This window comes from Alternaria postmessia, assembly GCF_024291825.1.
Source record: "Alternaria postmessia strain BMP 2775 chromosome Unknown scaffold_28, whole genome shotgun sequence".
NCBI lineage: Eukaryota > Fungi > Ascomycota > Dothideomycetes > Pleosporales > Pleosporaceae > Alternaria > Alternaria postmessia.
Window position 1 is genome coordinate 110,610 of NW_026260101.1, and position 15,323 is coordinate 125,932.

Here is a 15,323-nt window from a genome sequence, read left to right on the forward strand (position 1 = left end):
TCAATGCCGGCGACTGCAGCGAAAGTGACTATGCTATTGGGCTTTGTATACGATACATGAAGCGCGTTTGCGAAGATCTGACTCTAACTCACCGCCTTATCGGCGTTCACAATATTGTAGTACTTGTTACCACTTCTGATGCGCAAACGCTTACCGTACTTGATCATGACAAGAAAGACAGCGGACGCAGCCATGCCAACGAAAGCTGCAGAGATGCTGAAGATAGGTTTATGACGTCAGTGTATGTCTTACATGCAGTTTATAGAGAGACACTTACAAGCAGTTCTGATACCCGAGGTTTGTCAGCCATGGAGTAATACTGTCTCTCGTTAGCTTCGAACCTTCAGATGCACTGGAGAACTTGCCCGTAACTTATGGCGAAGGACATGGTGTTGCGAATCAAGATGACCGTCACAATCGCATCGCCACTGATATCGTGATAACTATCGATCATGTAGTTCACACTGATTGTGACGCCGACAGAAGAGGTGAACGCTACACATCCCATGGCAAAGACGAGTCCGAACCAGTGTACGCCATGCGCAGCGCCAACACCCCAGAGTATCAAGAATGCCGGAACCATTACTAGGCACACTGCGAAAGGCCATAGACGGTGCTCCGCTTCCATGACACCATTGTTCCTACGCGCTAATTTGATCGTTAGCCAGTCGCTGAAGCGCCCAGAGAACAGCGCCCCGGCAATGACCCCGATGCAACAAGACACATAACTTAGACCGACCATGGAGGGCTTGAAGTTGTATCCTGGCCCACCAAGAATGATGGAAGCAGTAGCGTTCAAGACGTTAAACCAAATGAGGTATGAACCGTAGCTGAAACCTGAGTAGAAGATAACAGGCCAGCTAATGTATATCAGACTACGCTTCGCACGCTCGAAGACGTTCGCTCCTGGAGATGTCTGCCATAGAGATAGCTTTTGAGCAAAAGTCTTGGATGACACTCGCATGTCATCGCTCATAGTGGACGGCGACGTCGTTATGTCGGCTTTCTCCTGGTCCAAAACCTTGGATGGTTCCATCTCTGGAGAGTCTCTAGCGACAGGTATCCCCTCGATCTTGCGCGTATAGTTTGTCTCTTCCATGCAAAAAAACAAGAGGACTAACGTCACGGCGAGGAAGATTGCCGGCCAATAGAACACCCATTGCCAGCCTTGACCTTCTGCGATGAAGCCGGAGATGATAGGGGCAAAGTAGTTGCTTCCCGCTAGGGAGAAAGCGTAGAAGCCCATATATTTTCCTCGCTGGTGGGTGAAGTATACGTCGGTTACTGAGATTTCGGGAAGAGCTTCTACTGGTGCGACAAAGAATCCCATAACGATGCATCTGGCTATCCATTCGCCATTGCTTTTGACATACGCACTATGGGGGTCAGCTTATGAATAAGTTCTTGCACAGACATGAGATATACCTCCAAATACTACATCCAATGGCTCCAACGACTGATATCAGGAACGTAAGACGTTTCCCATATCGCAGCGCAAAAGGTTGCCAAAAGAGCAGTCCCCAACCAAGAAAGAGGAACATGTATCCAGTCCCTTCGTTCAAAGTTGATACGGAGACGCCTGATGCTTCAGATAATGGTACTAACACCGAGTATACAGTAGACACCGCGATGCCTGTCATCCACGTATACCTTCGCATCGAATCAGCCGTATCCTCGATAAGTGGCAGTGAACACTTACAAATTGGTACATAATGAAGATGTGAGCTTGCGGCGTGGAGACCAGTTGAGCGGATCATCAGGGTCACTCGAGGGCGCTGGATCGAGGATGATGTCTCCGTTGCCAGCATGACGAGCGTGTATACTATGGTCTAAATCGACCAAATGTACAGTACCTGGCACAGAAGCCATTTCGGTCGAATCTGCCACAATTGCCATCGCGGTGGCTACGCACTGGGTTTCGGCGATGGATAAGAATGTGTCACGAATGATAAAGTCCCAAAAAACGGCTGTCTCAAAAGCGTAGTACAAGAGTGGGGTGGCATGCATATAGACCCAGGAGCGGTAGGCTTACCAGGTACCCTGCGTCACTCCAACTTGGAGCTCGTTCTATAAAGCCCACATCTTCCTTATCATCATCCTTCCCGTCTGCAGCTCATTCTGTTCAAGATGTTCGATAGTGAACCATGGAGATGGCCACTCAAGAGTCCCGCTCAGAGCTGCCTATCTCCGTGTCTACGTAGATACCCATCGGCTTCCGCAATACAGCAAGTCCACGCGAAGGGACCAGGAGCCGTGACACCAAATCCAACGCGGGGAAACGTTCGCTTGATAGGCAGTGGAGTCGGTGCGCTCATTGGGAGATAACCGGATAATTGGAGTCGTTGGAGCTGGATGCAGTAAAGGGTCGTCCGCTAGCTGCAGCGGGACCATGTGGGATGACGCGCTAAGGGCCGCTGGTCGGATTGGTTCCGCACTTCCAACACCAACCACCCCCTTATCAGCTTTATCGCACTACGATTGCTGCTGTCTATTGTCGTTCCGGAATCTTTCCGAGGACGGAGTCAACGGGATGCTACGTGGAGTTATAAGAAAGAACGTTTCTGTCTTAGGCTTGGCCCCAACAATGACGACAACGGCGCATGTGCAGATAAGACCGCCGTGATGGTTCCCAAAACTGACGACGTTGGATCACATCTGCGTTTGATATCCCTATCATTCTCCCAACATCATAATGGCAATTCATCCCTCCGAACTAGCTATAGTTCAGCCTAAGGCTGTTCCCCAAGGTACACCAGATTACGAAAAGAAACGAGCATCAATCCTCGAAGCCTTTGCGGCAAAAGTGCCTCCTGAACTACGCCTATCTCCAAAAATTACTGCCGATCCACCAAAGGATGTGTCTCAAATACCAATCACCTGCGGCATACTTACACCAGCCGAGATCAACATCACTGAAAAGTACGATGCAGTAGGCCTTGCTGAAGCCATCGCCGCACGCAAGTTGTCAGCAGTCGAAGTAGCCACCGCATTTTCAAAACGTGCTATTATCGCACACCAAATGACATGCTGCTTGACTCAATGGTTCATGGATGATGCGATCAAGAGGGCACAAGAGCTGGACAAGTATCTAGAAAAGAACGGAAAGACGATCGGCCCTCTTCATGGAGTTCCTATCAGCATCAAGGAACATATGCCCATTGCTGGAACCTACTCATCACAAGGCTCCTTGGCGAGTACCGTCTTCGACGAGAAAGACTGTCTGTTGGTGTCAATGCTAAGAAGTATGGGCGCGGTATTCTACTGCAAGACCAACCAGCCTCAAACAATCATGCATCTGGAAACGACATCTCATTACGGTCGATCGCTGTGCCCTTTCAACATTGATCTCAGCGCAGGCGGCTCATCTGGTGGCGAGGCTGCACTTGTTGCAATGAAAGGCTCAGTTCTTGGTGTAGGCACGGACATTGGCGGCAGTATTAGAGGCCCTGCCGCTTTCTGCGGCATCTATGGTTACAAGTCGACATCTTACATGTTGCCGATGAAAAACTTCCTCGGACATGCATTTTCTGCAGAACTCAATATTTTGTGTAGGCAAGTACGCCTGTACGAATTGCACGTAAAACATACACTGACTTCATTTACCTACATATAGCACTGGTCCGTTTTGCCGGAGTTTGCGAGACATGGACCTTTTCATGACGACTGTTTTGGGTCAGAAACCGTACTTGATGGATCCCAAGGTAGTGCCACTTCCTTGGACGGGACTAACGACTAAGACGAGGAAACCATTGAGAATCGGTGTCATCGAGAACGACGGCTTCGTTGATCCTCAGCCACCAGTAAAGCGCGCTATAACATGGGCTCGTGAGCGTCTCTCCGACCCTCAACATTCGGATGTTGTCCAAGTGAAGCCATTCAAGCCCTATAAGGCACAAGAAGCATGGAAACAGATCCGACGTATGTACTGGCCAGGTGGCGGCAAACTAGCGAAAGAGGATATCATGTCAACAGGCGAGCCAGTCCTACCGCTGAGCGACTGGATATGGAAAGACGCCGAACCTCACGGCATGCTGCATGCGGAAGAGGTCAACGAGTTACGTGCCGCTCGCGACAAGTTCCGTTATGAGTTTGCCGACAGCTGGAATGAGCAAGAAGTCGACATTGTCATCGGCCCTGCGTTTGTTGGGCCTGCCTCTGCGCATGACACAGCGTTCTACTGGACATATACAAGCTTGTACAACTTTGTCGATTACCCCGGGGTTGTTGTACCCACACCAATCAAAGCTAAGAACAAGGAGAATTATGCCGCGGACTACAAACCATTAAGCGATGAGTGCAGGCATACCAAAGAGCTGTGGGAGAGATCAGATTTTGAGGGGGCGCCAATCAATCTCCAGGTCAACGCCAGAAGGTACCACGACAACGACTTGTTTGGGGCACTGGCGGTCTTGAAGGATATCTTAGATCTTCCTTAATATGCGGAGCGTGGTCCTGTTTTCTAATCATATCGCACTTCTGTAGAATATACGCGTATATACGCTTTGTACCCAGTTTTATTGCTGCTGCCGTGAGAAGCTGCCATGCTGTATAGTGCAAAGTTTTGAATCACGATCGACGCTAGTTCGTGGTAATGCAAGTCTCTGGAGTGCTTCGACAAGCGGGTCTGTTAGATATTGGTAGAGATGCAGAATGAGATGCAAGGGTTGGCGATGGTGAATGAGGAATGCGGTACAGGAACAGCCGAGGTGGCCGGAAACAGACATAATAGTGCAGGGATGTCGCGTTGGAAGAAGCATGACGGAATGAGCCGTTATTCCCACATCAATCATCAACACTCGTGAGCGCATTGCCCACCTCCCAACATAAACGAATCGCTCCGCTGCGCGATGTCGCCCCCATAACGCGTATCTGCGCTCTCACTGCGCACCATGGATCAAGCCCGTATTTCGGAGCTCAGTCCAGAGCTGCCCGCGATCGAATCGAAGCATTTCCGAGCGACAGCAACGTTAATATGGCCGTATTCGTCATCAGCGCGACAGTTTGCCTTGTTGCTTGCTGAGCCCGATGTCCGATTACGACGCAAGAACGGACAGGTCAGAGCGCGCTTCTCCGGAGCCAGCGCGAAGGCTGTTGCGACAACAGGTGTGGGGATTGGAGATGAGGTGGTGCTGAGCCTACGAGGCGCTGAGTTCGTCAAGGAAGGCGCCGTTAGCACCCCAGGCAGGAGCATCGAATGGGAGCTATCATACGTACACACAGTCACGATGCGCGTCTACCGCAACGGAGTCGAAACTGCAAGCCTCGAACTCGTCGATGTCGCGCCTTCGCCAGTCTCCGCATCGCCTGCTCGCCGGCCGTCTACAGCCAGTCCAGCGTCCGCGCTTCAATTCTCCTCTCCTGCCTTTCTCAAGCGGGCGCGACTATCTGACGGTCCGTCCTTCCAAGCGCCCTATGATCCTCTGGCGGATGAGACGGAAGAGGGCCATGACAAGAAGCGACGTAGGAAATCGTACCGGGATTGGAAGGCCTGGACATACAGCGCAAGGACACCGTCGCCAGAGAAGGAAGACGTGACTATGGAAGATGAGCTCGAGTCGGCCGAAGCGTCACCCAGTCGGACAGGGCGGCTTCCTCGCACTCCTGTCTCGCCTCAACAACCAGAGATGCTGTCGGTTGCAGCCGGACCCTTACAGGCACACCAAGATGAACCGACCGAACCTGATACCCCAACCGACACCGACAACTACGACCTCTACGCTGGGCCCAACGAGCATTCAGCGTCAGCTGCACAATATGCTTTTGGAGGCGACACTGAGATTGACACCGAAGTCAATACCGAAGAAGAAAGCGCTACGCATGGCGAGCTCAATGCACATGATACGAGCGCCACAGAAGCAGACACCGACGAGCTAAAACATGTACAACTGGAGCGCGTCGAAGAAAACGTAGTCGAGATCGGGGCGGTTGCAAGTGCACACAGTCATGTCAAGAATGAGCTGGCGATAGCGATGCCTCCCCCCACATCATCCACCTTTCCAGCTGTCACTGCAGGCTTGTTGACCCCTATCGGTCGAGAGCCTGCAAGCCCAAAGCTTGTACCACAAGACGCTTCCAACCTCCCCATGCCATCACCGTTCCCAGGAGACCAGGATGCAATTGCTACTTCCTATTTCAGCCATACTGCTACTGGCGAGCAGCCGCTGGGTGATGATGCTGTGGTTGAGGATGGGCAAGATTTACCGAGCGAAGCAAGCTACATCGGTGAGACGTCCTTCTTCAGCTCAATAGGCTCATCGAGAGCTTCAGTGTTCCATCCAAACCATGAGTCAGCCTTCACACCTGTACGGTTCACATTTGGTATGGACGGTGCTGGCTTCTCACGTCCGCTGGATCTATCGTCGCCTCCACCAGAAGCGCGACTGATCGAAGAGCAACCTTCGAAAACCGAGGCAGAAGACATGTCCAGGTTGCGCCAGAGTATACCCGAGAGCGAGCCAGATGAAGCTGTAGAGGATTCGGCTACCGCAGACTCCCGAATCGCTATAGATGGACCAGGCGAGCTGGAAGTGGTAAAACTTTCATCCAAGGACGAAGAAGATGGTGTGAGTGAGACAGAGATGGACTCGGTGACAGCTGAACAACCGATGCATTCGATTTCTGCTGAACAACCTGAAGAAGGCTCCAGCACAGCGGAGGACCTGCAATCTAGGAGTGGGGCCCTTGAGGAAATTGATCGTCAAGAATTAGCCACGGGCAAGCTAAATCCAACAGCCACATCAGCCATTGTTGATCTGGGCCCTCCCATGGACGACAACGAAGTCGAGCCCAGCCACGAACAGCAGCAGCTTCAGCCTAGCCAGCGCACCTCCACTACTCAGGACCAGTCCCCTACCATGGATGTTGATAGTCATAGTGAGTTTGTAAATCTGGATCTTTCGACCGAAGATGCACAGACCCTTGAAACGACAGTGGAGCAAACAGTCACTCACACTCAATCTCAGGAACCAGAACCTGATGTCGTATCACGTCATATGGAGGAAGATTTGTCTCCTGATGGTCATCCATCTGGATCAATCTTCGAGGCTACTGATGATTACTTGCAAGACGCTTTCCCAATGGAGCATTCATCATTCGTCCAGGAACATGAGCAGGTAGCTGGTCTTGGGCATAATCACCAGTCAGACATCAAAGTGGAGTCAATAGAAGAGGTCTCGATATCACAGTCAAATGAATTCAATACTCACTTGGGACATGAAAACAGCACACATGCAGCTACTGAGTCTGCGAGCCAACAGTATCCCACGGCGCCTGAGGACGACCAGAAACCAGGAAGCGTGGATATTTTACCAGAATCGCCTGCAAAGAGTACCAGGCCGGAAGTAAAGACTGCAGCCTCGCCAAAGAAAGGCGAAGCATCCGTCCCCATGTCCAATACAAAACCCGAGGGATCTTTGACCTCTATTGCACATTCAGCTGTTTCACCGCCTAGGAAACGCACTCGTTCTGCCTTGTCCCCATCGCAGGAGTCTACTCAGACGTCTCCCTACAGTCTTCGCTCACAATCGAGGCAGTTTTCCCCAGCAGAAAGCTTTTCGGCTGATGTTACTGCTACCCGAAAAGGGCTGCCCAAAATTGCTTCGCAAAGCAATGTGAACTCGGTGTTCGATTTTGGAACCTTACAAACCCAGGACCATGATCAGTCTGTCTCCAGCTTCCAGCCGTCGCAAGAGTTAGGCGCATCACAGGGCAGATACTCTGACGTGGCTTTCGTGAAAGATTCCGAAGAAGAAAGCGTTCGATCTGAGCACACTATATCTATTGTGCACCCCTCCGATGATATGGGACACATGCACCACAGCGACCCTGTCGATCGTGCTGTCGATCATGCTACCAATGTTCGGGCAGACGAAGAGGACACAAAGCCACCACCCGCAACCGCGCCCGAGCTAAGAAGATCAAGCCGAAAGACGAAAGGGAAGAAATCGGACTCACAAGTGATTGCAGGGCTACATAGTAATAGTCCTGCTCGACCTGGCTCTTCACATGCTACTCAGCCGTTGCATAGCAGTCCAGGCATGCAACGACGCGAAGCACGATCACAGGAAAACATAACTCCCAGTCCGCGCAATGTGCGGAGAACGAGGAGAAGAGTGTATGAGTCCGATGAGTTTGCAACACCAAACGCCAGCCAGAAAGCGGACGAGCAGATCTCATTCGGTGAAGGTGAAGACAACCAAGGCACCGTTGATGTCGATGACTTTGTGCGCAGTTCACCACCTGGATCTCCTACCATCGATCAACGAACGAAAAAGCATAGCAAAAAGCCTATTACTCCAAGTGCAGCACAACAGACAGCCATGGATTCGCAACCCAGTTTCAACGACCACCAAGAACAGGATATGTTGTTGACACCTCAGCTTACACAAACCACGTCTGCAGGTCTTCGTTCCTTCGAAGCTGATAATGTGGCCAACACAGAAGCTATTGCCGCGTCACTCAATCCCCAAACTACTGCCATATCTCCAACACTTATTGATGCATCCTCGGACGATGCCGACAACGACACGCTCGGAGAACCATCAGTTGGCCTGTCTACGCCACTAGCTTACTACACCCCTCTCAAGGATCTCCTGTACTTCCTGAACCGCTCCTCTCAATTTCACTCGGCTGCCAATCCTGATGTAATCGCGCTCGTCACGTCTCCTACCACGCCAAGCGAAAAAGCCAAAAAGGGACCGAAACATTGGTTCACTACCCTGCAAATCACTGATGCTAGCTCTTGGCCTCAAACAACCACAGTACAGATCTTCCGCGCTCATCAGATTGCACTTCCAGAAGCACAGGTTGGCGATGTAATTCTACTTCGCGCATTTGCTGTCAAGTCGTTGAACAGGCATCCCACACTCACCAGTGCAGATGAAAGCGCGTGGTGTGTGTGGCGCTGGGGCAGACCCATCTGGGGCGCAAAGAGGGGTGCGTTTGGCGAGTTAAGAGCGAGGGAGGAGACTAAAGGGCCGGCTGTCGAGAGAGGAGAAGGGGAATGGCGCGAGGTGGAGAAGTTGAGGAAATGGTATGCAGCAAAGGTACAGAGCGAGCTGGTGGAGAAAGAAGAGGGGAAGGTCAAGACGAGGAGTAAGGATAAGGGGAAGGCGGCGGCAGATGGAGATGCATGAGTGCTATCATCCGCTGCACGGCGTTGACAAAGGATATCTTCGGACAGGGACTGTCATGGGCATTTGCGCATGCATATTGTGTTATATCGAAGCATTGTATGAGCTGTCAGAGGAGTGGTCAGACGATAGCTGCATGTGTTGTCAGAGCGACATCACTCTTGCACCCGAGAACGAATATAGAGATCATTCATGTGTCTCATTGGTTTCTACCATATTCCTTTTCATGTGATCGTATCTTCATAGCCCACACCTAAACCTTCAAGCCGGAGACAGCCTTCCGCCAGACGCATTCGTAACTACTAGACGGGTCGGTAGACCTGCTTTCCGTTACAAAGACGTCCAGCTACTAAGCACACTCCACACTCTCATGGTTCAATTGTATGAGACGTCTACTTCTCGTAAACCCAGTCGTGCTGAGCGGACTTCCAGCTCTGGACCTCGCCGTCCTTGAACCAGAGAGCAATCTCCTTCTTGCCGTTCTCAACGGAGTCGGAGCCGTGGCAGACGTTGCGGCCAACGTCGAGGGCGTAGTCGCCACGGATGGTGCCGGGGGCGGAGGCGAGGGGGTTGGTGGCACCGAGGATGGAGCGGCCGGTCTTGACGGCGTCACGGCCCTCCCAGACCATGGCGCAGACGGGGCCAGAGCCCATGTCTAGACAGTGTCAGTGATTTGTTTCGATATATCTCGTTTGCGAGGGCCACGTACAGGCAATTAGACCGGGGAAGAAGGGCTTGTCGCTCAAGTCGGCGTAGTGCTTCTCGAGGTGCTCCTTGGAGGGAGTGACCATCTTGATACCCGCAAGCTTGAAGCCACGGTTCTCGAAGCGGGTGATGATGGGACCGATGAGGCCACGCTGTCGAGCATCTGTTAGCATATGTGCTTTTTGCTTTTTGTTGAGAAGTCTGCTGCTTCAATTGTGACAGCTGAATGATTATGGAGATTCATGGCAACGATTGATGCAATTGACAACTTGGAGAGTGGGCATTGGGAGAAGTGAATGTTGTACATACCTGAACACCATCAGGCTTGACAGCGATGAAGCTGTTCATCTGTCAGTATACCGTTCACCGCCCTTCAGCTGCCCCTCGTCGTGGAATCGGAGGGTTCGGAGCATTGGACATACGTCTGCTCGGTAGTCATTTTGGCGATGAAGTGACTTTTGAGTTTTTCTTGGTAAAAGTGATTTGTCTATACGACTTGAAGAGAGGAATCGGGAAGAAGGGGCGGACGTGTAGCTGGAATTTTATGAAGGGGTGGGGTATGGGCTGCCCTCGTTGTTGTCTAGTGGGGTAGCTTGCATAAAGTTATGCCTGATTTGTGCAATGGAGCTGGACCCTGACCTTGGCGCTGCTTCAAAGTCCACATGGCATCTCGAGCGCTGAGGGTTGGCTGATTGATTGATGAATTGATGATATTCCGGGCTGGCTTCTGTCTACTAGAGAGCTGCCTGTCATGATTACTTTACGGGAACAGCCTCCCCGGTGGACGGCTGTCTTCTTCTTTTTGGCGTTATTGGCGTGTCTGTTCGTGCCAGCTGGTATGTAGCTAAGCTCACTGCTCCATATCCCCAATTCACGACTACGTCTCCTCTTCTTTACATGCGAAGCTGCAAGGACGCTACTAAAAGACAATAGTATCCGTCAAGCACGAGAACTTCAAAACATGCAGTCAATCGGGCTTCTGCAAGCGCAACCGCCAGTTCGCCGATGACGTCTCCGCTACGAGCTCCTGGACCTCACCCTATGTTCTCGACCCTGCCTCCATCACATTCAACGACGGACAATTGGATGCTGTCGTGCTCAAGACACTGAAGGAAGGCGAGGAGAAGGCTCGTCTGCCGCTTACCGTCACGTTTCTCGAATCTGGTGTCGCACGCGTTACTCTCGACGAGGAGAAGAGGGCAAAGGGCGACATCACACTCCGCCACGACAGCAAAGCGCGAAAGGAGAGATACAATGAGGCAGCACAATGGACTCTTGTTGGAGGTCTGAACCCGTCCAAGGGCGCTGCCTTCAACCCGGACACGGAAGACGGCTACACCAAGGTCGTCTACGGCAAGGGCAGCAAGCACCAGGCCGTCATCCGACATGCACCCTTCGGTATCGAGTTCCAACGCGACGGCGAGACACAAGTCAAGTTCAACGAGCGTGGCTACATGAACGTCGAGCACTGGCGACCCAAGGTTGAGAAGCCCCAAGAAGAAAAGAAGGAAGGTGAGGAGGAAACCAAGGAAGAAGAGAAGAAGATCGAAGAGCCTGTCCAAGACGAAAGCACATGGTGGGATGAGAGCTTCGGCGGAAACACGGACAGCAAGCCGAGAGGCCCTGAGGCAGTTGCGCTCGACATCACATTCCCCGGATACGCACACGTCTTTGGTATCCCAGAGCATGCTACAAGGCTGTCTCTCAAAACGACTAGGTGCGCAGCGTCCGTCCATATCTTGGTTCTTAGCTAACAAAATCCAGGGGCGGCGACAATGCTTACACTGAGCCATACCGACTGTACAACGCTGACGTCTTCGAGTACGAGATGGACAGCCCCATGACCCTCTACGGCGCCATTCCTTTCATGCAAGCCCACCGCAAAGGCTCCACCGTCGGTGTCTTTTGGCTCAACGGTGCAGAGACTTGGATCGACGTCACCAAGAAGAGGAACACCGCCAACCCACTCGCTCTTGGTGTTGAAGGTCATACCGATACTGAGACTCACTGGATGTCCGAGAGTGGTCTCCTGGACGTGTTCGTCTTTCTTGGACCTACTCCTCAGGATCTCACTCGCCAGTATGGTGAGCTGACTGGCTACACGGCCATGCCTCAGTCTTTCGCTATCGCCTACCACCAGTGTCGATGGAACTACGTTACCGATGAGGATGTCAAAGACGTTGACAGGAGGTTTGATAAGTTCAACATTCCTTACGATGTCATCTGGCTCGACATTGAGTACACACAGGAGAAGAAGTACTTCACCTGGGATCCTCTGACCTTTACCAATCCCGACACAATGCAGCAGCAGCTTGACAAGCGCGACAGGAAGCTTGTTGCTATCATTGATCCTCACATTAAGAACACTCACGATTACCCCATCATTGACGAGCTGAAGAAGAAGGACCTGGCTGTCAAGAACAAAGATGGTAACCAGTACGAGGGTTGGTGCTGGCCTGGTTCTTCCATGTGGATCGACTGCTTTAACCCAGCTGCCATCGACTGGTGGAAGGGCTTGTTCAACTACGACAAGTTCAAGGGTACCGCCCACAACACCTTCATCTGGAACGACATGAACGAGCCCTCGGTGTTCAACGGCCCTGAAACAACTATGCCCAAGGATAACCTTCACCATGGTAACTGGGAACATCGCGACGTTCACAACATCAACGGCATGACCTTCCACAACGCGACCTACCAAGCCATCACCGAGCGCAAGAAGGGAGAGGTTCGTCGCCCCTTCGTTCTTACTCGAGCCTTCTACTCTGGCAGTCAACGTACTGCTGCCATGTGGACTGGCGACAATCAGGCTGAGTGGACCCATCTCGAGGCTTCCATCCCTATGGTGCTCAACCAGGGTATCTCTGGCTTCCCCTTCGGCGGCGCAGACGTTGGAGGCTTCTTCGGTAACCCGAGCAAGGAACTTTTGACTCGCTGGTATCAAGCTGGCATTTACTACCCCTTCTTCCGCGGCCATGCTCACATCGACACTCGTCGCCGTGAGCCATATGTTGCCGGCTCTCCCTACACCGAGATTATTACTCAGGCTCTGCGTCTTCGATACCAGCTCCTCCCTGCCTGGTACACTGCTTTCCACGAGGCTCACACTACTGGCGCACCCATTATCCGGCCCAACTTCTGGGTACACCCTGACGATGAACGTGGTTTTGAAGTCGACGACCAGCTCTACATTGGTTCCACCGGTCTCCTTGCCAAGCCAGTTACCAAGGAGGGCGCCGACAGTGTCTCTATCTACATTGCGGACGACCAGCCCTACTATGACTACTTCGACTTCACCACTTACAGCGGTGCAGGACACCACACTGTTCCAGCTCCCCTCGAGAAGATTCCATTGCTTATGCAGGGAGGTCATGTCATCCCACGCCGTGACCGCCCTCGTCGATCCTCTGGTCTTATGAAATACGACCCCTTCACCCTCGTTGTCGCACTCGACAAGGACGGAAATGCTGCAGGAACCCTGTACGTGGACGACGGCGAGACCTTCGACTATGAAATGGGCGCCTTTATCCACCGCCGCTTCTCCTTCGATGGCACCCGTCAGATCCTTACTTCCTCCAACCTCGACTCCAACAAGCGTACTGTCAAGTGCGAAAAATACCTTAAAACCATGGAGAAGGTGCGCGTGGAGAAGATCATCATTGTTGGCGCGCCTAAGGCCTGGAAGAACAAGGCTGAGGTCGTTGTCATGCAGGAAGGCGAGAAGGAGACGCAGAGGAGGAAACCTGTACCGCTTGAGTTCCATGCTGCCGAGGGCAAGAAGTCCGCGTACGCGGTAGTAAGGGATCCGCGCGTGTTCATTACTAGGGGGTGGAAGATTGACTTTGCGGAGAAGGGTGCGGGGCATGAGCACCATGGTCATGAACATTGAGCTCTGAGATGTCAAGACGTGTGAGTAGCACTGCACTGCGACTGAACAAAGGCCATGGTGTATAGGATGAAAGAAAGTAGAGCGTATATAAAGTCAAGATCAAGACACCCCAATGCACTGCTGCGCACGGAGATGAATACGTGAACCCAGTTACTTTTTATGACCTACAATCTCTGTCTCCAAAACCCTTCATCTCAATGTGAGTCAGGTTCTTCTCAGGAGATTAGGCGAATAACTCAACTGATAGGATGTGCGAGTGAACATGTAGACTCAGACGTCGTGGGCTGTACACTTTTGTACTGAGACTGAAGCGTCTGCGACCGAGACCGCATCGTTTCTCCCCATTCTCATCATATCAACACCTTGAGCTGCTTTTGGCTGAGAGAGAGTGCATCGACTTTCCTAGTAGACACTACTGGTATGCGTTGCTAATATGGTCAGTAGGCTATTGTTCACTCTATGGAGAACCAAGAGATCTCAAAATGGAACGCATGACTGTCTAGTTGGTGGTTTTACTGTATCATGAGGTCCAATGTGAGTGCCGTGGTTCCGCGCAGCCAGGAAATCTGACGATGCGTGACGTCAAAGTGAGCAAAATCGTTGGTCACCCACGACAATCCTGCGTCGCAACGCGAACGTCAAATGCTAACAACAAACGGCAACGAGAGTTTAAGCCTCTACTTCTTCACTTCTCCACACCAGATACGTATCCTCCCTTCCTGTCGTCAACGGACGTGTAGCAAACATGCCTCAGTATCACACCCCCACCGGTACAGTCTCGTATCCAGATGCAAAATCAAGCTTTCCCAAATTTCCGCAGGTTGGGTTCGGTCGCGCCGTCGCTATCGGAGTTGGTGCCGGGTTTGTAGGAGCCTTAGTGTTAGTCAATGGTGCTCTGGTGATTACCCTACGACTGACGAATTATTATTAGCATGTCTGGGTCGAACAAAATCGAGCAGTTCTTCACTGGTCGCCCGGATTCCTACGTACCCGCACGAACAATGGGCAACCATCTAGGCGTCTCACCGGAATTCTACAAGCGTCACACTTTCCTGTTGAACCATGCACATCATTTTGGCATGGGAATGCTTGCTGGACCATTCCGAGCAGTCATGTCTTACTACGGTGTCATCGGACCGGTTGCTGTCTTTATGCATACGGGTCTTCGCATCATGCTGGATCAATTGATGGAGACTACCGCGAATGTGTCAGCGGCTCCTTGGACATGGCCGATCAACGAGCAGGTCATCGACATCCTGCATAAGGGAACGTATGCACTTGTCACTGGCTATATATGCGACAAGATGGTAAGGGGCGTAGATTGGTTTAACAGCTAAGCCATTTCACATGTTCAACAATCTTCAGTGATAATTAAGAGAGATAGCTGTCTCTATGCTGGAAGACAAAATCCAAAGGGAGTCTATTCATCTATCAAAACGGTCTCTTTGATGACGATTTCCCTTCTGCCGCAAATACAAGGGTCCGGTTCGCTCCCTGTCTTTTGAACAAGCCTTTTGGATTGATACTTGTATATATGGGTGATACAAGCTTAAGAGCTGTGTATATATTGACCTATCAACCTCGACAATATTGCACAA

At 51.7% G+C, this 15,323-nt stretch overlaps 6 protein-coding genes across 6 annotated transcripts; 4 read left to right on the plus strand and 2 right to left on the minus strand.

Moving 5' to 3' along the window:
- Positions 1 to 83: 83 nt before the first annotated feature.
- On the minus strand, positions 84 to 2,007 carry J4E82_005348 (uncharacterized protein; the record flags this gene model as incomplete). Its single annotated transcript, XM_051731615.1, has 5 exons — positions 84 to 216; positions 278 to 319; positions 366 to 1,376; positions 1,426 to 1,650; positions 1,700 to 2,007. 5 exons carry the CDS (start codon positions 2,005 to 2,007, stop codon positions 84 to 86), a joined length of 1,719 nt encoding a protein of 572 aa, XP_051588573.1.
- A 685-nt stretch (positions 2,008 to 2,692) lies between these two features.
- J4E82_005349 (uncharacterized protein) lies at positions 2,693 to 4,436 on the plus strand (the record flags this gene model as incomplete). Its single annotated transcript, XM_051731616.1, has 2 exons — positions 2,693 to 3,564; positions 3,743 to 4,436. 2 exons carry the CDS (start codon positions 2,693 to 2,695, stop codon positions 4,434 to 4,436), a joined length of 1,566 nt encoding a protein of 521 aa, XP_051588574.1.
- A 453-nt stretch (positions 4,437 to 4,889) lies between these two features.
- On the plus strand, positions 4,890 to 9,134 carry J4E82_005350 (uncharacterized protein; the record flags this gene model as incomplete). The annotated part of the gene is made up of 1 exon (XM_051731617.1): positions 4,890 to 9,134. One exon carries the CDS (start codon positions 4,890 to 4,892, stop codon positions 9,132 to 9,134), a length of 4,245 nt encoding a protein of 1,414 aa, XP_051588575.1.
- Positions 9,135 to 9,523: 389 nt separating this feature from the next.
- NDK1 (nucleoside diphosphate kinase) lies at positions 9,524 to 10,275 on the minus strand (the record flags this gene model as incomplete). Its single annotated transcript, XM_051731618.1, has 4 exons — positions 9,524 to 9,786; positions 9,841 to 9,988; positions 10,146 to 10,176; positions 10,259 to 10,275. 4 exons carry the CDS (start codon positions 10,273 to 10,275, stop codon positions 9,524 to 9,526), a joined length of 459 nt encoding a protein of 152 aa, XP_051588576.1.
- Positions 10,276 to 10,587: 312 nt separating this feature from the next.
- On the plus strand, positions 10,588 to 13,725 carry J4E82_005352 (uncharacterized protein; the record flags this gene model as incomplete). The annotated part of the gene is made up of 3 exons (XM_051731619.1): positions 10,588 to 10,672; positions 10,770 to 11,553; positions 11,601 to 13,725. 3 exons carry the CDS (start codon positions 10,588 to 10,590, stop codon positions 13,723 to 13,725), a joined length of 2,994 nt encoding a protein of 997 aa, XP_051588577.1.
- Positions 13,726 to 14,470: 745 nt separating this feature from the next.
- Positions 14,471 to 15,062, plus strand: J4E82_005353 (uncharacterized protein; the record flags this gene model as incomplete). Its single annotated transcript, XM_051731620.1, has 2 exons — positions 14,471 to 14,604; positions 14,657 to 15,062. The coding sequence occupies 2 exons, from the start codon at positions 14,471 to 14,473 to the stop codon at positions 15,060 to 15,062; spliced, it is 540 nt and encodes a 179-aa protein (XP_051588578.1).
- Between the last annotated feature and the right edge of the window lie 261 nt (positions 15,063 to 15,323).